At 37.3% G+C, this 24,915-nt stretch overlaps 2 protein-coding genes across 2 annotated transcripts; both read left to right on the forward strand.

The window, feature by feature from the left end:
- The first annotated feature begins 358 nt into the window (after positions 1-358).
- Positions 359-1,481, forward strand: cld3 (claudin-3). Its single transcript, NM_001201116.2, is given in 1 exon segment — positions 359-1,481. A coding segment is annotated over 1 exon segment (657 nt). The 5' UTR covers positions 359-379; the 3' UTR covers positions 1,037-1,481.
- A 9,038-nt stretch (positions 1,482-10,519) lies between these two features.
- Positions 10,520-12,052, forward strand: LOC108280888 (claudin-3). The gene has a single exon (XM_017496382.3). It carries the CDS (start codon positions 10,759-10,761, stop codon positions 11,383-11,385), a length of 627 nt encoding a protein of 208 aa, XP_017351871.1. The 5' UTR covers positions 10,520-10,758; the 3' UTR covers positions 11,386-12,052.
- Positions 12,053-24,915: the final 12,863 nt, after the last annotated feature.

Consider the following 24,915-nt stretch of genomic DNA (forward strand, 5'->3'; position numbering starts at 1 on the left):
AATTCTTTGACACAGTGTCAACACCTGCCCGTGTTTGAATCTTCCTCCTCGGTTGTTTCCTGAGACTTTTTTGTTTTGTGGTTTAAGTGTAACCTAACAGTTATCCTTTAACCAGACACCCCTAAGCCATGGTTATCAATTCACTGCTTACTTTGTGTGTAATAGTTCAATCATTAAAAAAAGGTCTCTGTGGCAAGGTTATACTAGCAAAAAACAAACAAACCAGTATTTCAAAATGTTTGACCAATCACTGTGGGACCTCATGTACCCAAGACTCCACCTTGTTCAGTGTACATGAAATATTGGGTCATTGCCGAGAACCTCCTTCAGCATCTCAGCACTGTGTATTCATTTCTCTGGAACAGTGAAGCAGAACACAATGGCAGCCCTGGGTTTAGAAATATTGGGCGTCACATTGGCCACCCTGGGTTGGATTGTTGGCATTGTGTCCTGCGCTTTGCCAATGTGGAGGGTGACCGCCTTCATCGGCTCGAACATTGTGACGGCACAGATCATCTGGCAGGGCATATGGATGGACTGTGTGGTGCAGAGCACAGGCCAGATGCAGTGTAAGGTCTACGACTCCATGCTGGCATTGCCTCAAGATCTACAGGCAGCTCGAGCTCTGTGTGTGATCGCCATCATGTTGGGAGTGCTGGGAGTCTTGGTCTCTGTCTCAGGGGCCAAGTGCACCAACTGCATAGAGGATGAGCGCACGAAGGCCAAGGTGATAATCGCTGCTGGCGTGACATTTATTTGCGCTGCTGTCATGGAATTGATCCCGGTGTCATGGTCGGCCCACACAATCATCACGGATTTCTACAACCCGGTGATAACAGAGTCACAGAAACGAGAGATTGGAGCGTCTCTCTACCTGGGATGGGCGGCTGCCGCTTTGCTGCTGACAGGGGGAGCAATTCTGTGCTGCAGCTGCCCACCACATCAAGAGAAAAGGTACGGTACAGGGAGCAGGATGGTCTACTCCACCACACGATCTGTAGCACCCAGCACCTACGACAGAAAAGATTATGTCTAAGCTAATGACGAAAAATGAAGAGTTAGAGTCTGAGATTGTCCTTGGTTTGATGAGAGCAAGGAAATGAAGGACTGTTAACTCTGTGACCCAACAGAGAAGAAAATGTCTCAGTGTGTGTCAAATTGAGAAATGCAGTAGGGTTACCTTCATGACTGACTGAATCATCTGGTTCTCTTACTTGCGGTGTTTGAAACTGTTATGTTTTTGTACATGTTGGATGTGTTTTGCATATTAACTGAACATCATGATTGCAATTATAACTGTAAAATTAGTTTTCTTTGGAGTATTCTTAAGTATTGGTGAGTTAAATGTGGCTTATATTATATATGAATATATATTTACATTTTTATTAGGAAAATCAACTGTTTGTTGCTCAAACAGCTTTTTTTTTGTTTTAAATAAAAATAAAAAACCTCATGCTCAAGCCAAAAAAAGAAAAACAACATAAGTGTGTGTGTGTGTGTGTGTGTGTTTTGCATATATAATACATATGTTTAATATTTTCAGTATCACAATACAATAAACTAAACTGATATAATGACTCGCCTTTAAAAAAAATAAAAATAAAAAAGTACGAGTATATGAGAAGGATTCATTCTATATGTTATGTATTATATATATTGCCACAAATGATTTTGTAATATACATTGCTCAGGTCTATATTCTATGGTCTGGTTTATACACAATTGAATACTTATTCATTTTATTGGTCCACTCTCATCAAATAATTTGCAACAAATAAAAATGTTAATGCCCAAGTTAATTTCAAAATGCTTTTCCTGTATAGTTATTTATTATCTTCCTACAGTGTTCTAGTGGATCAGAATATGGGAAAAAAATCCTAAAAATTCTCCTCAGCAATAAGGTGCTGATTTAGAGCTTTAGTCCTTTCGTTATCTCCTTGCCTCCCTAAGGTCTATTAGCTTTCTCTACAAGAATCTTGTCTTTGTTGGGGCTTCAATCCAAGTGTCCACACTACAATGAAGCTATTTCAGTGTAGCGAGGCAAAGGTCAGTTGGGGGATTTTGATGCCATGGAATGTCAGGAAAACACATTATCTGAGTCTCTGGGCCATATCTAATGTCCCTCCCTGTAGCTAAAGTCTCAAGGCTGCTGAAATGAGGATCAAACACCTGTAAGATCCACAAATACAGAGGGGTCACGAGGTCATTACAGACTCACAAAGCAAACAGTGACACTAAAGTTGAAAAGATCAGAATACACTGAAAAAGCACAGAAGGTCTGGATCTATACAGAGTGTATTAATGTGTAAGGGCAAATAATCATGAGTCCTCAGCTAATAGGGAAATTTTTCTGTGCTTACATTTGCACTTAATTATTTTTTTATATTAGACTGTTGAAAATGCAGTTAAAACTTCAAAATATCAGTCCCTCCAGGATTTGCAACTTGTGATTGCACAAATGAAGCAAAATCAAGCATACTCTGCAATATTGGGAGGAGATTGCAGTTTTTCAAAATTACAGCAGATTTTCCTTAGATCTGGGCCAAGATGCCTCATGTGATGTCATCACAACGTGATGTCCTGTTTGGTTGACATGTGCCAAACATGAGTCCAGCTAAAAGTTTTAATTTACCAACAAACATCACTGCGAAAGATCGTTCAAAACAATTTTTGCCATAGCAATTTCACCAATTCAGGTAGTTTTCAGAAAAAAAAAGCACAAAAACTCAGCAAGTTGCATTGTATATTTGGAAAAATAAATGCTGTACGGACTGGAATAGTCTAGAATTATTTGATAGGAATTTTTTTCCCCGGTGCATTATGAAATACTTTGAAATTTTTTTTCAAATACAGTTTAATGAGACAAGGCACTATGTTCGGTCAAAACCATCACTTTATTAGCCACTACTCTATTAGCCACCTTGTTTCTGGATGGACTGACGTTTGAACAATAAATGGTGCCCTTTTTAAAAAATAATAATTAGCCTTTAACTTCAACCAACTGATTGAGTCACATAGCTCTTAATTTATAGTCCAAGCCAACTGTATGTGATGCTTTTAATAATGCAATGCTTAGAAATATCATAAATGGATAGATGACTCAGTACCGGGCTTAATCTGTAAGTATCCGGGATAGAGAATAACACAGAAATTCATTAATGTACACAAAGTTCCATTTCATTTTAAAATGGAATTTTCCTCAATTATTTATAATGAAAGAACATAATTATTGATGCCCTTCAAGAGAATGGACAAAAAAAGGACTTTACAGAATAAACATTATTTAAATAATGATTTACATGATATAAAACACTGGAAAAACTACTTGCCTTAGAAAAAATCATTCTTATAAGAACTTTTTTTTATATTAATCTAGGATTCTCTCAAAAAACATTTGTGACAAAATTATTTACACCCCAAAAGAATGTGTGAAATCAAGGCAAATAAGCATAAAGCAAGTCAATTTTTTAAAATTCTCATCAGAAGCTCAAATAAAATCTGCAAATATAAATAAAACACAATTTGCACATGTTATCCATCACTGTGAGGGAAAACAAAGAGATTTAAACACAAAAGATAGACATAATACATAAGCCATTACAAAATACCATTAAGCACAATCAGGGCACAAGGTTATTAAGTCTTGAACAGCTGAATTTGCCAGGAATTGGATGAGCATACAGCAGGATGGGGAGGGAAGTAAATGCTCCAAAACAAACAATCACAGTTTCAGAATTGCACAGTGTAGTTAATTGGTCAGGTTTTCAAGTTTTAGAATCCACTTTAAGGTTGTTTCCTCTTCATAACAACAACCTGTTTGAAAGAGTTGCACAAAACAAGCATTTCCTAACAATCAGTCAGTAGATGAGTCATTATTTGTGGTCAGATGAGAGGAAACCATAAATACTTTAACCCAACACCTGGTTGCCTCTGCCAGGAGGTATTTACAAAACATCATAATTTTATAATGTGTAATCACTAGATTTTCAAATTCTAAACCAGCAGTTTTAAGTAAAAAGGAAGTCCATAAAAATTTAAAAACAAACTATAAACTTCCCCCATATGTCATCAAGTTCTTTAACTTATAACCTCAATGCATGTGTTATTCATATTATACTATATATTCCTCTTTCATTTAGAGTTTCATGAAGGGTGTCAATATTTCTGCTGTTGACTGTACATAGATATACATATTCATAAATGTATATCAATAACAAGGTGTCACGTCTAAAAACAATGCAAATAATAAATTGGTGTGCGGATTTGAAAATAATAATAGTAATAATAAATATTATGGCTGATTTGTAAAAATAGTTTTCGAGCTAACTGCAAGGAAAAAAATGATCATTGATAATTACTTTTATAATAATCAATCATTTGAGGATTAAGTATGCATTGCTTTAACCCGTCTCTGTAATTCCTGCTGCATTTGAATTCCTCTGGAATAAGAAAACATTACCTACTATATAGTATACTCTATTTACAATAAATATTTACTTCAGTTCTTTAACTAACATTGATTTTGCATTTACTGTTTAACTTTGACTGAATGTTAATTTTAAATGCAATTTCTTTCTACTATTACTCTAGTATTGTGAAAAAATGGCTCAATAAACACTAAGTCTTATCCGTCAGTTTTATAGTTTCCACAGATATCACTTGAATTCATCATAAATAAAAAGGCTCTTATAAACATTTGCATCATCTCTAATCCCATGAAATGTTTTTAATCACGTTCCCAGTAACAGTAGCTGTCTTTCGTCTTGTGTTTGAGCCAGCAATGATATCATAATGTTGGGAATGAAATCCAATGCACACTCTGCTGCACAGATACAGTATGATACCTTCCCAAATTATCTGCACTTTTCATAAAAGCAAAAATATAAAATATAAAACGAAACATTTTGTGTTTTTTTTTTAAACACAAAAAGTAATCCTGAGTAATGGATTTTATTTCCTATGAAACATTGTTTACAGCTTTACATTTAACATTCAGTGCAATCTTCCCTTGGGGTAATGATTGTCTAACAAGGTTCAAGACACATTTAGAGGCTTCTTGGACCACTCATACATTTTCAGAAATTTTAAGATGCTTTGAATTCTTTATGTTTAATCACTCTGGAGACTGAAATGGCCATTGCAACATATTGGTTTTGTGTTTCACCACCATTTCTGTGTTCATTTGGATGTTTATTTGGGATTATTAACTTGTTGAAAGTCCTAAAAGACCCTGATACTTCATCAGTCTTCACAAGAGCCCCTGAACCAACAAAACAACCCCAAAACATCAACAACACCATACTGTACAGTGAATAAGTTCTTCATGGACAATGATAATGGTGGTGGTGGTGTTCATGGGCAAACAGTTTAATTTTGGTTCCATCTCACCACAAAACAATTCCAGTCTAGTGTTCCATTGACACTTGGTGAAGTTCAGATGAAGGAAGGGCTACATTCTGGCAACAATATGGCAGCATGTAACATCTTAATTTGAAATGTGACAATCCCAAGAATGAACAAAACTCCTCAATTCTAAAACTGTAATCTTCATATTTCTGGCAAATGTCCTACCTTTTTTTTTAACAGTTGTAAAATTCTATTGTTCCTAATGATATTTTTACTACTTATGTAATTTTTTAAAGATCCATTATCTGACTTTGTGTTTATCTAACTCTGGGTGTACAGCTTTTGTGTTGAAAGCTCTTTGGTTAACCATGTGATGATGGATGACAAAGAGATTATGTAAATATGTGCAACCTCCAAGAAAACTTCTGGGGACTGATAGTAATTAAAAAAATGATAAATCTTTCAAGGAAGACAATTGTTTTATTTAATTTATTTAAAATATCAACTAGAGCTGATAATAATTTAACAAAAATACAGTTACAAATACTGTACAAAAAAAGCTTGGTCATAGCTTAAAGAAATGCTGCAAAGCAAAGTTGCCTTAAAAATAATTAAATTAAGAGTGAATGCTTAGCTGTAAACTAATCTGGCCAAAAAATAAAACCGACTGAAATACCTTTTCATTTGGAGGATTCAAAATTCAAATATATTGGAGTTAATATCACCCGTTCCTATTCTGCATTAATGGCGGCAAATTTTACACCCTTAATTTCATACATGAAGTCAGCCTTTCAAAGATGGGCAGCGCTACCATTATCTGCTCTTGGTAGAATAAACACGGTAAAAATGAACATTCTACCTTTTTCAGTCCATTCCTATGTTTTTACCCAAATCTTTCTTCAAGAATATAGACCAATTAATTCATTCTTTTAAATGGGCAGGAAAAACTCCCAGGGTTTCCAAATTTTCACTTCAAAAGAGTCGACTAAGTGCTGAACCTCTCATTGCCCTATTTTATGTATTATTATTGGGCGGCTAATATTCAGAATATGGTGCTCGGGGTGCAGGCCCCCTCTCTTCCATGGTGCCACTTAGAAGCAAAGTCTTGTATTTCAACCTCCCTCCCTGCTATGGTGTTCTCCTCCCTTCCTATACCCCTTTCACAATAAACGGATAATCCAACAGTATGTACATCTCTAAAAAATTTCTATCAGTTTCGGCCTCAACCATGGCACCTATATGTAATAACCACCTCTTTCCCCCCTCCTTTATAGATTCCACATTCTCGTTTTGGGAAAAGAAGGGCCTGAAATGCTTTGAGGATCTTTTCATTAATAATGTGTTTGCAAACTTTTCTGAATTATCCTCGTCATTCAGCCTGCCTCCGTCTCACCTATTCCGTTTCTTTCAAATTAGGCACTGGGTCTCCTCCCTATTTGCTGGTTTTTCCCTCCTTACCTACATAGTCTGTATGGGAAGAGGTGTTCAAGCTGAATCCTCATAAGGATGGCATTATTTCACGGATATATGCAACGATCTGGGCACAGCACATTTCTTACAATATCAAAACCATTAGCGCTTGGGAAGAGGAATTGGGCCTGGAGCTTGAGGATGATTACTGGGGCAGAGCGTTAGATAATATACATACCACCACGTCATGTGCTAGTTTCATACAATTTAAAAGTGGTCCATAGAGCTCACCTCTCTAGGAGTAAACTATCTAAAATATATCCCAATGTTCCTGACATGTGTGAAAAATGCGAACTTTCGCCCTGTAACCTCAGTCATATGTTTGCATTCTGTCCCAAACTGCAGAAGTTTTGGAACTCTTTCTTTGAAACTATGTCCAACGTTCTTAAAATCAAATTAGATGTCTGCCCTTTAATTGCCATCTTTGGTGTTCCATCTCAGCGTCAACCTCTGAACCATAAACAAGCTAGTGTTGTGGCTTTTGCATCGTTACTTGCTCGGCGCAGAATATTGCTGTCTTGGACCTCTCCACAACCCCCCTCTATATCAGTCTGGCTAAAAGATTAAAGGTTCTTTTTAAAACTTTTTAAAAATCAAGTATAACATCGGAGGAGTTGGTGAATCATTTTCGGGAAAATGGCAACAATTTATTACCTACTTCAATGGTGTACGCACCCTGGAGGTGGATTGAGGGAAGGTATACGGTAAATGCTAATCATCTTACTTTTTTTCTTTTTTTTTCTTTATTTGTTTGTTTGTTTTTGTTTTTCTGTTTTTTTGTTTGTTGTTGTTTTTGTTTCCCCCTTTCTTTTGGTTTTGGCTGTGATTATTTTGTTGGTGCCAGGTATGGTGGGGTTGTTGGATGGGGTGTTATAATATAATATGTAAAATGCGATTTTCCAATAAAAATTCCATGATAAAAAAATAAATTAAATAAATTAATAATAATTAAATTAAACTTTTATACATTAAAAAACCTTTCTATAAAGAGCAGTAAACAGTACTAAACTAATAAGTACTAAACTAATAGTCAATATTTAGCCTGACAACCCTTTGCCTTTAAAAATGCATCAGTAGTCTCAGGTACATTTTGAGAAGTTTTATCGTTTAATTGGCTGGTAAGTTTTTCTAAACATCTTGGACAATCTGCCGCAGACACACTTGCTTAAATCCCACCCCCCCGATTTTCATCAAGGGTGCCAAAAATTATGGAAGGCATTGCATATATTCAGAGATATAACTGATTAACTAGGTTTGTGACTCTTAGCTGTTCAAGGTAATGCATACCGACATACCAAACAAATGAATGTCAAGGTAAAAAAAACCCACCTGAAACATTTCAGCATTCCTTATCTGAATGTGTTGAAACGCTGCTTTTTGGCTGGTATGGGGAACGTGGGGAGGGTTGGAGTTCTACCATGCACTGGTTGTAACGGTGAGTTTTTTCTGTCAAGGATTTGGCTGAGTGATTTCCTGTAACTAAGCAACAGTAACTAAGACACTTATACACACCTTTAACAGCAACTAACCAGACACCTGCAAAAGCCAAACATGCTAACAAAAATAAATGCAATTTTATTTAATTTTTTTTAAAAAGGGCAACAATAGCATAAATTAATAACATCTTCAAGTGTATATATGTATACAAAATAAGCTATAATAAAATCTAACAGTAATGTATAGTATGTGTATAACACACCCACAAGCCATTGGGGATTACAATTTTTTTTAAAAATTATGTATATACCAGCCACTTAATTAGGAACACATGTACATGTAATTCATGCAATTATTCAGTCAGCCAATCATGTGGCAATGCATTAAAATTATGCAGATACAGGTTAAAAGCTTCAGTCAAACTGTAGAATGGAGAATAATGTGATATCATTGATTTTGAACGTGCTGTGGCTGTTGGTGGCTGGTTTGAGCACCTGGGATTTTTTCAAGCACAGCATTCTCTAGAGTTTTGTAGGATAAAATTTATGATAGAAATAAATAAAACACAAGGGCATCATATGTGGAGAATGAGAATTTATTGAGAATGAGGGAGCCCAGGAACACCGGACTCAGTTTGTGGGATGTCAGTCTGGAGAGACGGATCAGCAGTGGGATGTGCTGGTTGATGGCGAGTGTTCGGGTCCAGGCTTGAGTCATGGGGGGGATGGTGGAAAGATCAGCTGTAAGGATACACCACGAAAAAGAACAGTTATACTCTTTTCCTCAAAAAAAGAAGGCCCCCAACAGAAAAGTGAACCACACACAAACTCAGACATGGAACACATAAAATAAACTACATTGAAACCACTGGCTAACATTCATTTACAGTTTAAGAATCATACTAAACATATACTTATGGTATATGGTACTTACAGTTATGGAACAGTCTTCCAATTAGTGTTCGGGACTCAGACACAGTCTCAGTGTTTAAGTCTAGGCTTAAAACGTATTTGTTTACTCAAGCCTACCCTGACTAGATTCTGTTCTACTACTTCGCAGTCATAATAATCTTTTTTTCTCCCTCTCTCCTTTCGCCGAGCCCCACACGAATTTATGGAGATACTAGAGATCCAGATCCTTTCTGCCTCTGGATGGAGCTCAAATCTTCTCTAATTCCAGACTGCTGGGACTACGGCTGCTCCTAAGGCCATACAGACTTCATATAAATCCATAATGAAATTTTTCATACTATCTGTTGTTACTCAGATGAGGATGGGTTCCCTTCTGAGTCGGGTTCCTCTCAAGGTTTCTTCCTCTTAAAACATCTTAGGGAGTTTTTCCTTGCCACCGTCGCCACTCAGTGCCTTGCTCAGTTGGGATAAATTCACACCTTTAATATCTGTATACCATGTTGATATTTCTGTAAAGCTGCTTTGAGACAATGTCTATTGTAAAAAGCGTTATACAAATAAAATTGAATTGAATTGAATATACTATTGACAAATAAACAAATACATACACTACCCCATGATGAAGAAGAAAAGTACAATGACAGCTAAGGTCCTCGCTTAATAAGGGTCAGATCAAAATGTCACAATAAGCAGAAGTAGTTTAAAAAAAAAAAGCAACTAGAAAAAGGGTGACCTTAAGAGTAGAGGGAAGAAAATAAATTTTTATATTTCCACTGTATAAAAGGGAGCCCTGTAACTGCGTTTTTTTTTTTTTTTTTTTTTTTTAGATCACTTTGGGACATCTCACTGTGTGGATCTCGTGTGCTGGACAATAAATTGGACCATTGCTTTTCTTAAGGATGGCTATGATACCTCATATATCCACTCTTTACAATGTTGTTGAGCAAAAAAGCATCGATCCATACATTAATATGGTCACCCTAGCTTTTGTCATGTTACCTGCATCAGGTAGACAGTGATCTTTCATTTATTTATTGATTTATTTGATTAAAAATCCAATATTACATTACTTTCATATCGTGATACGTGGATTATGTTACTGATTGCATTTTTTATGAAGTAATATCTAACTGTAATGGAATACATTTTTAAAGTAACCCTCCCAACCCTGGTCATTACTAATGTATATGGCCCAAGTTTAGACACACACAGACACTGTCCAGATAATATCAGAAAAGCAAATTGTAAAAATTTAATGGTGGGAAATGTAGATGGAATACTTATTTACATCCATTTAAAGGCACAACTACTGGATTTACACTAAGAAGCTGACGATCTTATTGTTGCCTTATCATGCAGAGAAAAGCAGATTGGGGAGTGAAAGCCTGCAGTCACGTCACTGCCAAGGAGGACTCCTCCCCTCTACCTGATCTGGAGTATAAAGGATACTTGTTTAGCAAAGGAACCACATCACTGACTCCAAGGCACTGCTTTCAGTGTGACCACTTCTTATCATCTCCTTCTTGGCAGATACTTATTCAGCTCTGGCCAAACACAAAGCAGAAGCCAGAGGAAAGAGTGAACGTCCACGACCATGTCTGCCGGCCTGGAACTCATTGGGATTGTGCTGTGCGTGCTGGGATGGCTCCTGGCCATTGTCTCCTGCGCTCTGCCCATGTGGAGGGTCACGGCCTTCATCGGAAGCAACATCGTGACGGCGCAGATTTACTGGAACGGCCTCTGGATGAGCTGTGTGGTGCAGAGCACTGGTCAGATGCAGTGCAAACTCTACGACTCCACGCTGGCGCTTTCCCAAGATCTCCAAGCAGCCCGTGCCCTCACTGTCATCTCCATCCTAGTGGTCATTCTAGCCATGTTGGTGTCCATCGCTGGGGCCAAGTGCACCAACTGCATTGATGACGAATCATCCAAGGCCAAAGTAATGATCGTGGCTGGAGTTCTCTTCCTTGTGGCTGGCTTCATGCAGTTGATTCCTGTCTCCTGGTCAGCTAATACAATCATCAGGGAGTTCTACAATCCCTTAATGGCCACCCCGCAGAAGTGGGAGCTAGGGGCTTCACTTTACATCGGCTGGGCCGCCACGGCTCTCCTGATAATGGGAGGATCGCTGCTATGTTGCTCTTGCCCTCCATCCAGGATGACTTATTCAGCGTCCCACTCTGCAGCTGCTGGTGGGTACGACAGGAGAGACTATGTGTGAGTCGGGAAAAGGAAACAAACTGTGTCATGTACTGTTACATGTTTGAGACAAGGGTACAAATCTGCCTTCTCAGACTCTGTTATGAAGGAGAAAACTGCTATTTGATTTGCTGATCTCTGAAAAGAATGTCTCATTGTGAAACTGTAAAGAAAAACAAAACAACAACAACAAAAAAACCAGTTTAAATATGATGGCACTGGAAGAGAAAAGCATTTCACTGTGGACTAGGAAATTTTTTTAATGAAATGTTTTCATGCGTTCTGCTATTTTATGCATTTTTTTAAAAAAAGGAATTCAAAGAGTAATCAGTATTTTAATATAATTTGTAATTTTAGATTGCTTTAGCATTCAGAAGTAAATCCAGCGTAAACAGATATGAATACTTCTGTACATTGTAGCTAGCCTTATAAAAGGGACCTTGTGGTGCAGAAGTATGGGAAGAAGGCCAGGAAGCACAAAGTGAACAACTCATTGTGGGCAGTCAAGCAGAGAAGAACATTTGTATCAAGCTGTACCTACACTGAAAAACTGCCATATGCATGACACTTTTTTTTTCTTCAATTTTTGATTAAACAGACTGAAGATTTTTTTTTATTATTGTATATATCAAGTTTTAATGTAATGTCATGAGTGTAATGATAACAATAAATATAAATTTTGTGTATTATTCACATGTATTTTCATGTATTATTCACCATATGTTCAAACTCCAGCGACTCTCAAATGACAGAGGAAGCCAGGCTGAACACCTGTCTTGTAATTAAAACCATGGAAAGACACTTTATCTTTAACTGGCGACAAAATTACTCTAACATGCACCTTTAAAGATCACACACTAGAGCTTTTACCAGGAGGCATGCCCCTGAAATCAAGACAACAAACAAACAAACAAACAAACAAACAAACAAACACTGACATAAATTTTAAAAAATGAAAGTCATTGGAATTTGTAATCATAATTCATTTGTATCAGTTTTAATGAATAAACATTCTTTAACTAAATAGAGTTGAATAAAAAAAACAGTGCTAACATACTAATAAACAAACACTTAAACAATCAAAAAATTAAAGAAAGAAAAAGAAACAAACAAACAGATAAACAATGGAATCTGAAGTGATACAGTGCCAACCACAAATATTGGCACCCTTGGTAAATATGAGCAAAGAAGGCTGTGAAAATTTGTCTTTTTATTTTACACTTTTGATCCTTTGTTAAAAAAAATGACCAAAATACTCTGCTCTCATGGATATCAAACAATTGCAAATAAAACACAGATTAATATATATATATATATATATATATATATATATATATATATATATATATATATATATATATATATATATATATATATATATTTGTTAAATATAGGTGTGCAACAATTATTGGCACCCCGGTGAATTTATTTAAGAAAAATATATTTTAAGTATATTCCCATTGATATTTTACATTTTTGTTTTAGTACTCCTGGGTGACTAGGAACAGGAAATTGTTCAACTATGACTTACTGTTTCACAGGGTTTGATATCCATGAGAGCAGAGTATTTATTTATTTATTTTTTTAATTTTAAACAAAAGATCAAAAGGTTAAACAATAAAGACCGCCTTCTTTGCTCATATTTACCAAGGGTGCTAATATTTGTGGAGGGCACTGTACATGTTTAAACCATTTAAAAATATTTTTAAATATATTTTTTTTCTTGAATAAACACCATTTTCAACTAAATAGAGTCATCTGAAGATAAATGCAGTGCTATACTAGTAAACAAACATAAAAAATAAAGGAAAGAATGAAAGAAACTTTGTAACAATTTGAAAATTTGTAGAAACGTGTATTTTTATTTCTAGACATCAATTCTGTATACTCAATTATTTTCAACACCATTTCAGACGAAATCATTTTTGTTAAGTTCTTCATGACTGACCCTTATAGAAAACTATCATTGGGATGTTTACTGTACCTTTAAGGCAAAAATTAAACTTATTCCCGCAATACAGCATATGGTCGGTATATTTACTGATGGCACGAGAGGAATCGTTGAGTCAGGCTGGTCACATGACTACAGCATTCAGTTGTCGCACCTAACAGATCTAACAGATGTGTTGTGTGTAAAATCGATGGTGTCACTTTACCAAGCAGCACCTCCTGCTGTTAGAGATCATACAGGATCAGTGTCACCCAAACAAAGCGCATCACACAGTGACTAAACCAGCGGTTCTCAAACTGATGGCCGTGGGCCCCCTGGGGTTCCAACAGATGGTGTCGGGGGGCTGCATAGAAATTCTAAAACATTGTTTTTTTTAAAATGAAGTTTACCTGTATGTAAGTCGGGATTGTAAAACTTTAGACTATGACATACATAAAAATGAGAAATATTTCATATATTAATAATTGAAATAAATTATACACAGCACACTAAGACACACACCAAAGAGAGACATGTTGATATACAAGTGTACAGTACTGTTAGCCACACACTGATAAAACCTAAGATTATTTAAAATAGATACGTTTTTAGATAGAGGACATAGTCTCTTATCTGCGAAAGTTAATAGAGAAGAGCCTAGTGTGGAAAAAAAAAGCAAAAATTTGACGACTTTAGGGGGCCACAAAGGGATGCACCCTAGACAAGGGGGGCCTCACAATGAAAAAGTTTTAGAACATTGGAGTAAACATCAGGACTGCTTAATGTAGCATAGTGATCCAATTACTCATCAGTCAGTGCTTTCAGGGTGTGACATTAGTCATAATGATCTATAGTATGTTTACAAGGAAACTTCTTTTATCTGAGTTGACACATAAAAGAATCCTGTTATAGATATTTTCTTACAATCTAAACACTACATCCTCTATGTAAAGTGCAGTTCATTTAGGACTACACATAAAGCAGCCAAAAAGTTTTCTGTTATTTGGAAAAAATATTGCATTTCTTCAAGTATGTTGACACATTATGACATGTTTGTAGAAAATCTTAAATCTTAACTTAAACTCTACTTCCAAACTGGTCTTTTCTTACTTACTTTCAGAATCACTCCCTCCCCCTCATTAAAATATAAGTGTTATATTATAGTGTTAAGTTTTAATTACAGGTAGAAATTTATACATAAATCATTCCTAGAAACAAATAAATAAAGTGGAATAATATAAAAATCAAAAGTGAATAAGTATTGTTTGTGCAGCAAAAACATGCAAATTATTAATGAATAAAAGAAATTTGCAGAGTTGTAATGAGAGTGAATCAAAATTATGTTCACACTAGAAAAAGACAGAGATTTAGAATTCCTGTGTCTTCACCCAAACGCATAATTAGTACAACTGAAGCCCACCTACAATAAAAAGGCCAATCAGTGACTAGCTTTTCTTTAAATCCAGATAAATGTTACGTTGCCATAGGCAACAACATGCGATAGACTGTTAAATTTCAAACAGCAATTTACCAACGTGCCCAAGCTTGATAGATTGGAACAGTTTGTTTATAAAATGATAGCATATATTTTACAATGGGAGTCACTCTGAATATTTGCCAAATCCATTAACTGAATATCATGAAACTCAGAGCACAAGGAATGTTCTTATGTAGGGAATTTGGGATCAAATAAGATACAGTGGGGGAAATAAGTATTAAATGCGTCAACATTTTTTTCAGTAAATATATTTCCAATGAAGCTATTTACATGAAATTTTCACCAGATATCAGTATTAACTCAAGAAATCCGTAAATATAAAGAATTCACAACATTAAAGTCCATATATAAAGTTATGTGTAATAAAGAGGAATGACACAGGAAAAAAGTATTGAACATGCTAACTGAAATTTATTTATTACTTAGCGAGGAAACCTTTGTTTGTAATGACATCTACACTTTTTTAGATGTGCAGAGTCAAAAGGTTGTGGACTTCAAGGTAATAAGCTGCACCCAAGTTTCAAGCTCTAATACCATGGAAATCAAAGGTTTTAAGGAAGCTCTTGAAACCATAGAAGAAAATGGAGTGAAGGTTTCTACCATCTCCACTGACAGACATCCATTAATTGTTAAGGAAATGATGGTCTGTCATTCAGAAAAACACCATGAATTTGATCCCTGGAATGTGGCTAAAGGAATGTCAAAAAAACAAACTGTCCATTGCATTTAAGAGGTGGGAATATGAAGGCTTGGGAGAGTGGATTCCAATCATTATAAATCATTTGTGGTGGAGTGCACAAACCTGTGTGGGTGACGCTGAGGTGTTGAAAGAGAAGTGGGTATCAGTAATACACCATGTTACCAACCAACACGACTGGCCACAGAATAGGCACTATCACCGATGTGCTCATGAGCCCCTAGATGAGACAAGCCAGAGAAGCAAGCTTTGGTTAAGGTCCAGGATCTGAAGCCCACAAAGCACTTGTGAAGACTGTAAAAGACAAGCGGCTTTTGAAAGACCTGGATCATCTGACGAAGTGCATCCACACAACACTAGAGGTATGTTCGAATATTTAAGTCGGTTTCCCCTTAATAGAATGTGGTGGCATTTTTTATGACATGAAATGACTCACTCATTTATTTTTTTAATTTTAAATTATAAAAAAAGCAAAAATTATTAACACCACAATCATTTGGCACAATCAAAAGTACAGCAGTTTTATTCAACTTAAAAGTTGAATAGTTTGAGAATTCAGAATTTTTTTTTTTTTTTTTGGTGAATTATCCCTTTAACAGTCCCTCCATGATTTTGGGATTGTGAGATCGCAAACTCTGCAATATTCGGAAGGGCTTGCAATTTTTCAAAATCAACGCAGATTTGGGCCAAGACGCATCATGTGACATCATCACAACATGCATTTAGCCAAAGCCCTCATCGAGTCACATGCGTCACACATGAGTACAGGTAAAAGGCTTTGTTTACCAACAAACATCGCTGTGAAGGACACAGTTCAAAACAATTATGTGCAATTGCAATTTTGCCGCCTCGAGTAGTTTTCCACAAAAAACAACAAAAAAAGATGAAGCAAAATCAACCATTTTTGCCTACAACAATCAAAAGACCACAGAATCCTGTATGAACTGATACAAGCTGAACAGTTATAGTCAATGAAAACTAAGTACAGTATTTTAGACTGTTTCTCTAAATAGAAAAATTCAGCAAAAGTGTTTTACATGGCTGAGAAAACCCACTTGGAAACTGCTTTACGGTCCACAAGGCTTGCTTGTGGCTTGCCTTTTGTCAGCCATTTTATACACACATTCACTCCCCAACATGTTTATAGAGTTGTAACTTGTCTTTCAAGCTGCTGAATTCACTAGCAATGCTAGGAATGCTAACGTTCTAATATAGGAGCTTAGAGAATATTGTATTGCAAATCAAAATAACAAGCGACAGCTGACAAATCATAAATCATTATGAGCTGAATTTTGCATGTTTATGTCATGACACCTCTTGGTAATGCTAACACTAGCTGAACCACCATAGACTCTGAGTGCAGAGTTTTCTGTACATCAGCTTAAGACACCATTAAAATCTTATTCAAATCCACCCATTTAACCTCTACAGACTGAATATTCCTACCTAATGCACCTTAGTCATCAGTTTATAGTAGTCAATAGGCCCTTTTCACAATGACATCAGAAAACGTCCGCCTTTCCGCAAAGCAGTGTATACGTACTTCCATTTTACTTTAAGTTGCCATAGTACCAAGGGTGGCGCAACTGACATTCCACTTTTGACAACAAAGCAGTTTTCTTGCTGCTAAAATGAAACATTCTTGAGGGAGAGCAATCTATGAAGCAATACATGAAATACACCAGTGTATATATGCATCATATCCTATGAGATATGAGAAGCAGTGTGTACTCTGCCATCTACCTGCAGCAAAAGCACAAGCATCAATTAGCTTAACTTTGCTTATGGCTTTCCTCAGCGCTTTTAAAGCAAAATAATAATAATAAACACTCAATTTTTGTTGCATTTGAGCAAAATCCCAGTGTAGCTCTTATATTAGCGTCACCATCAGGGTGGCCTCTGTTCCCGGGCGGTGAAGCAGCGACAAGCCGGACACTTCACCCAGGATAGGAGCTACACTGGGATTTTGTTGATTGCAACAAAAAGTGAGTTTCATTATTATTTATTTAATAAATAAATATTTTTTTTTGCTTTAAACCCACTAAGATCTTAAGCTAAGCTACGGTAATACTTACTGACTATTATCTAACAATACACAATCTACAGCTAACATCAGTAATATGGAACACGATTGCAACAAGTGTTTGCAGTCTGTATTACAGTAAATTAATCCAAAATAAGGACTTAAAGATTTGCAGAAGAGAAAGCTAACAACTACCGTTATCCTAATGTTATCCTCCGCTAGTAAGCTGGGCTGAACAATACACAAATGCTTATCTAAATAATCAAACAGGTACTGCTCAATGAAGTATTTGTATCCTTTATCTAGTTTAGAACATGTCATAAGTGAACATTTGTGTGCAAGTCGCTGTACATCATTTCTGGCAGATGTAGAAGGGACTGGGAAAACTCCATGGCGTTCCACTATGCTGGCGGAAGTAACCGTACACTGCTTTGAGTCAAAACGGAGGTTGCGTGACGTCACCTGACAAAGGTCTATGAACACTCCTTGCCCAGGGTTGCCAGTGATCTGTAAAAGTATGATTTATTGTATAAAATATTATACAGATTAACGAAGCAGTATTTCCTCGACCAAGACCTAAAAACATATTTGTTGTATATGTTTATATAATGGGGATGGTGACTAGTGGTTGGCACGTTTTCCTCGCACCTCCGGGGTAGGGGGTTCGAATCCTGCCACCTTCCGGTGTGCATGGAGTTTGCATGTTCTCCCCATGCTTCAGGGGTTTCCTCTGGGTACTCCGGTTTCTTCCCCCAGGTCAAAACCATGTGTTGTAGGCTGATTGGTATTCCCAAATTGTCTGTAATGTGTGAATGAGTGTGTGAGTGTGTGTACGATTGTGCCCTGCGATGGGTTGGCACCCCGTCCAGAGTATCCCCCCACCTGGTGCCCCTAGTCACCTGGGATATACTCTAGGCTCCCCGCGACCCTGTGTAGGTTAAACGGTACAGTAAATGGATGGATGGATGTAGTTATGCAAAAGGTAACAGTGAGATTAAAATGACTTTGAAAAATAAGTCCAAACAGACACCTATCTCTCTGACAGTAAACTTCAGTGTGTCCATAAGCCTGATATTTGGCTTTTCATCAGCAGCCTGCAGAGGACAGATCTTTGCAGCGCATATCTGCTGCGTGGTGGCACAACTGGAGCTGGGATCATATAGTACCTCCAGCTTCGAGCTGATTGGAGGTGACTGGTATTTCGTGCGTATGTCCGTGTGCATGCATGGGTGTGATTACTTTCCTTCACTTGCGACTAAGAGAGAATTCTCTTTTGCACCAGCTTGCCATTCGATAAATCGGCTGCCAGTGAAGCTATTGAGCGATCTGAGGTTTACGAATATGTGCTGTTCATGACCTCAGGTTTCACATACAGTGAGGGAAAGAAGTATTTGATCCCCTGCTGATTTTGTACGTTTGCCCACTGACAAAGAAATGATCAGTCTATAATTTTAATGGTAGATTTATTTGAACAGTGAGAGACAGAATAACAACAAAAAAATCCAGAAAAACGCATGTCAAAAATGTTATAAATTGATTTGCATTTTAATGAGGGAAATAAGTATTTGATCCCCTCTCAATCAGAAAGATTTCTGGCTCCCAGGTGTCTTTTATACAGGTAACAAGCTGAGATTAGGAGCACACTCTTAACGGGAGTGCTCCTAATCTCAGCTTGTTACCTGTATAAAAGACACCTGTCCACAGAAGCAATCAATCAATCAGATTCCAAACTCTCCACCATGGCCAAGACCAAAGAGCTCTCCAAGGATGTCAGGGACAAGATTGTAGACCTACAGAAGTCTGGAATGGGCTACAAGACCATTGCCAAGCAGCTTGGTGAGAAGGTGACAACAGTTGGTGCGATTATTCGCAAATGGAAGAAACACAAAAGAACTGTCAATCTCCCTCGTCCTGGGGCTCCATGCAAGATATCACCTCGTGGAGTTGCAATGATCATGAGAACAGTGAGGAATCAGCCCAGAACTACACGGGAGGATCTTGTCAATGATCTCAAGGCAGCTGGGACCATAGTCACCAAGAAAACAATTGGTAACACACTACGCCGCGAAGGACCGAAATCCTGCAGCACCCGCAAGGTCCCCCTGCTCAAGAAAGCACATATACATGCCCGTCTGAAGTTTGCCAATGAACATCTGAATGATTCAGAGGACAACTGGGTGAAAGTGTTGTGGTCAGATGAGACCAAAATGGAGCTCTTTGACATCAACTCAACTCGCCGTGTTTGGAGGAGGAGGAATGCTGCCTATGACCCCAAGAACACCATCCCCACCGTCAAACATGGAGGTGGAAACATTATGCTTTAGGGGTGTTTTTCTGCTAAGAGGAAAGGACAACTTCACCGCATCAAAGGGACGATGGACGGGGCCATGTACCGTCAAATCTTGGGTGAGAACCTCCTTCCCTCAGCCAGGGCATTGAAAATGGGTCGTGGATGGGTATTCCAGCATGACAATGACCCAAAACACACGGCCAAGGCAACAAAGGAGTGGCTCAAGAAGAAGCACATTAAGGTCCTGGAGTGGCCTAGCCAGTCTCCAGACCTTAATCCCATAGAAAATCTGTGGAGGGAGCTGAAGGTTCGAGTTGCCAAACGTCAGCCTCGAAACCTTAATGACTTGGAGAAGATCTGCAAAGAGGAGTGGGACAAAATCCCTCCTGAGATGTGTGCAAACCTGGTGGCCAACTACAAGAAACGTCTGACCTCTGTGATTGCCAACAAGGGTTTTGCCACCAAGTACTAAGTCATGTTTTGCAGAGGGGTCAAATACTTATTTCCCTCATTAAAATGCAAATCAATTTATAACATTTTTGACATGTGTTTTTCTGGATTTTCTTGTTGTTATTCTGTCTCTCACTGTTCAAATAAATCTACCATTAAAATTATAGACTGATCATTTCTTTGTCAGTGGGCAAACATACAAAATCAGCAGGGGATCAAATACTTTTTTCCCTCACTGTAACCTAATTTCTAGGTTAGAATTTTTCTTTTTAAAAAGACCCATCTTTTCCATGTGAAATTTAAGCAGGAATCATTAACATATGACTCTGTCATAGAAATACAAGTTCCTTCACACTAGCATGCTAGCCAAGGAAGGACTTTCTGCTCTAGCTCTTGAATACTGCGAATCCGTCACTAGAGCAATCGCCAACTGCCCCTCCAGCACCACAGAAGCCTTGACAAGGAAGATTATTCTGGTAAACATGACGACCGAGATTCTCTAGGTTTAAAATTCATAGTATTGTCCCATCACCAATTTATTTTCCTTGTCTGTCTTGAAGCTGTCTGAGAAGATTCACCAAAGGAAGGCAGAGGAACCAGAGTGGTGCAAAATCTTCACCGAATTCATGCGGCTGAAGTACATCAGCACAACGTGATGCCTCCTTTTGTGGTGTTTCTCAATGATCCAGAGCAGGATGAGAGAGATGATGAGAAGTTCCCAGGCTTTCCACCATTCCAGTTTTCTGAGAGTCCTGCGTGCCAGCCTACTCCTATGATGCTGAATACAGCAGAGGCTGGTATATTAGAATCCACTTTCTGCACAAAAACTATTGTGAACATTTCAGAGGAATATACAGATGCTCTTTCATTCTTATTTGAGTTGAACTGAATGATGGTCTGTGTGTTTGACAGAGATGTTTGCATCATGGTACGACATTGGATAGCTGCTGGGACAAGGAGGCTTCGGCTCTGTCTATGCTGGAGTTTGTAAGGCAAATGGGAAAATGGTAAGACATTTGCACATGTACAGTTTGTTGTCATTAATTGATACAATATAGGAAATATAGTAACAATATAGAAACTTCTCCGAGTTCCTGTGAGCCTCGTGTAATAACCGTGGAATTGTATTAATTATACTAATTAGTAACTAACTTTTAGAACTTACTAATTATGTTTTGTATATGTGAACATGTCACTATCAAATTTGTGGCCAAGTCTGCCTACGACAAATTCATCACCATTGTAAGTAACACTCCTGTACACCTACTTTACAGAGAAGCACTAGAGTCTAATGAAAACATATATCTTTCAGACATATCTCACACCTAACCCAAGTCTTAATTGTCATTTTAGCCTGGAGAAACAGAGAGCCTGCTTTTGGAGGTGTTTATAATCCATCCACCCACCCATCCCTCCCTCTCGTCCTTTCTTGCAGTAGACGATAATGAATGAGACGTGTATTCTCCACAGTGCTGTCGCTGTCTAACCTGGACATCATCCTGTTCTCCAAAGTCGCCCGATAGTCAGGGTCTTTTTCCAGGCACCCCGAGATCAGAGCTTGGCAGTCTGTGTGTGCAGTGATGAGTGAGAAATTAAAATGAAAAGAAAAACAAATAAATAATGATTTTGTTTAAATTCATTTTACTGTGCAAGTTTTATGGCTTTATTCTACAGGTCTAAATGTGATGCTTCTGCATTTTCTCACCTCCAGACAGGTACCACTGTAGAGGTACGGGTGCATCAGTTATTTCATCGTTGGTCTTAAAGGGGATGTCGCCACAGACCAAGCAGTACAGGAGGACACCCAGACTCCAAACGGTAGCAGGACGTCATATATACTTTTGTGTCCACTTAGGAGGAGAGAAAACCAGAGTTCCTGAGTGAAAAGGAAAGAAAGCGCAGCAACGGTCACGAAAATGGTTCTCCGCTGCGTTTTGTTGGATTCTGTCCCGTACATATTATAAAGTAACCTGCAAATCTTGTGTGGGTAAAGTCCTTCAACAACTTTCCACAGCCGAAGTCGATTAACTTCACCTGCAGCATCTCAGTGTTGATCATAAGGTTCTCTGGCTTGACGTCATGGTGAAAAACTCACAGCGCTCACAGCAGCGTCAAGCAGCCCGAACCACCTGCCTCATGATGCTTCGAGCCACTGGTTCAGACAATCAACTGTTGTTATGCCTACAGAAGTCTTGCAGGTCCATGCAGGGAATGGGTCACTCCAGAACCAAGACGAAGACTTCAGACATCTCTAACCAGTCCAGTAGCTCCAAGATGTTTTCACAACGAGGCGGCATGGACACCATCTTCATTAACGCTACCAGTCGTGGTAAACTTGCGATATGTTTAATCAGTGTGGCATTTTACACCAGACATATGCAGCACAAACTTTGAGATAACACACATGTTTAGAATAATCTGATGGTCAAAACATGACCCATCTTAATAATCAGGGGAAGAATGTAGACTGGGAAATATAGATCATTACTCAGGCCTACTACTGAATATGCAGAGATTTTTACTCAGTGTTCTGTGTTCATATCATTTCAGAAATTGTTCTTATATATATATATATATATATATATATATATATATATATATATATATATATATATATATATATATATATAAATCTTGCTCAGCCTGAGGAACACAGTGAACTAGGTGTAGGAGGAGATCCATTGGAGGAAATGCAAGGCCTATATTTGACCAAAAATGCAGGGTTACCATACAAGCAAACACTAGGATTAAGAACACTCTGATGTCCTCCAATCAGCTGTATCCCTCCCCTCAACTCCAACCTCCCTTATCTTTGCTTCACCATGATCCCTCATGTAGTGTCTTAGACATATTCAGCTCATTGCAGTGTCATTCTTTTAAACTTTTTGTCCAGTAACAATGGCTCTTTGGTGGTTTATGGTTCTAGTGGGCTTCTTCTTGCTTGGCAGAGGTGAGAGACGAGACTAGCTGGTAGTCTGATTGGTTAGTTCAATGCATCTAATGTAGTTAATTAGTGCATCTGAAGCTAGCCGGCTAATATTAATGATAAGAGCGATTGTGAACTTTAACATTCATGCCTTAAAGTAAACTATAGGATCAATATTATAGTCTAAACTCTACTGTACCTTCTTTAAGCAGTTCGCACTAAGTGTGTGAATGGCTTAAAGACGTAAATACTGGCCTTCTTCTTCTTCTCAGTGATAAGCGGGTATCAGAAACGGAAAGATGTGCAGCGCCACCTTGTGTACTGGGGGTATTTCTGCTTTTCAATAAGCGCCATCTACTGTCAGGGAGGGAATTTGCACTTTCATTCAACGGGTCGCCCATGTTTAACGCCTGGGTGGGAACACAAAAAAACACGGCAAAAAACGTCCCAGTGTGAACAGGACTTTACTCCCTTAAATTTATTGCAAAACCACACTGCAAAATATCCAGTGTTGAATTAATATTTATAGTGTTTATGAAAGTCCAGAGGGAGCCATTAATTTAACACTGTATATGTTAACACTACAGATTTTGCTGTGGAGGATCAGCATGCATTTGAGAAAATTCTTCTTTTAAGTCTATGGGTAGAAGACATCAGGGGCTCAGCAGTTTATTTATTTATTTATTTATTTATTTATTTATTTTTACATCAGGTTTCAACATATAATAAATATTTACTCTTGGTTAGACATTACAAATAAAATACTTCATTTGACATTTCCAAATTCATTATGGAATTCAAATTTGGTGATTTTTTTAATCAAAAACATCAAAAAATGAAAACAAATTTAAATATATATATATTTTTAATTTGGTGTTCATTATTCTTTTTCAACTAAATAGAGCTGATTAAAAATAAATCCACAGTCAGCACTATCACACTAGAAAAACAAACACAAACAAGCAAACAAACAAAAAATGAAAGAAAGAACAAAAGAAAGACAGGAATTTGTAGTGCAACAAGAAGTAGTGTAGTGAAAAAAACAAGCAAACAAAAACAAAAGAAAGAACGAACTACACACAGGAATTTTTAGTGCAACTCTTAAACTCATGAACTATTCTTGAATAAACATTTTAACTGTAACTGACTAAAGATAAATGATCAATACTAAGGAAGAAAAAAAGACAGGAATAGAAATTGACATTTTAAAAACTCAAAATTGGTATCATTTTGCCCTTCTGTATACAGTTATTACACTTTTTTCCCTAAAACTAATTGTTGGTTAATTGCTGGATTAATGAAAGAGTTGGTGTTTGTGTGAAAACAAAATGATAAATATTGTAGAATCCAACCCACAATGGTATGATTCATTCATTTGTTCATTTAAGGAAAAAAGAAATACTGTATTAGAGTAAGTATATACTTGACTAATTCCAAAATCATTCATGTACTTAAACACACAACTTTACAGTTCTAAAGAAAGAAAAAAAAAAAGAATAATGATAATCCATATATAAAATAGTATTTTGTTTCTCTGCTGTTATTCTTTATGGGAAACAGCAGAGGTTTTACTGAAAGAACAGTTTTCTTTCTCTCTACTTTTTTCCCAGTTAAAAAGTTCACAAATATTGGCCCACATTTCTAGTGCCAGCCTGATACAGACTTGACTGTCTCTAAACTGGTTCACTCTCACAAAGCTCACACAGGCTTTCTTGTTCAATTTAGAAGCACACAGCTT

This window comes from Ictalurus punctatus, chromosome 20 (genome assembly GCF_001660625.3).
Source record: "Ictalurus punctatus breed USDA103 chromosome 20, Coco_2.0, whole genome shotgun sequence".
Lineage (NCBI taxonomy): Eukaryota > Metazoa > Chordata > Actinopteri > Siluriformes > Ictaluridae > Ictalurus > Ictalurus punctatus.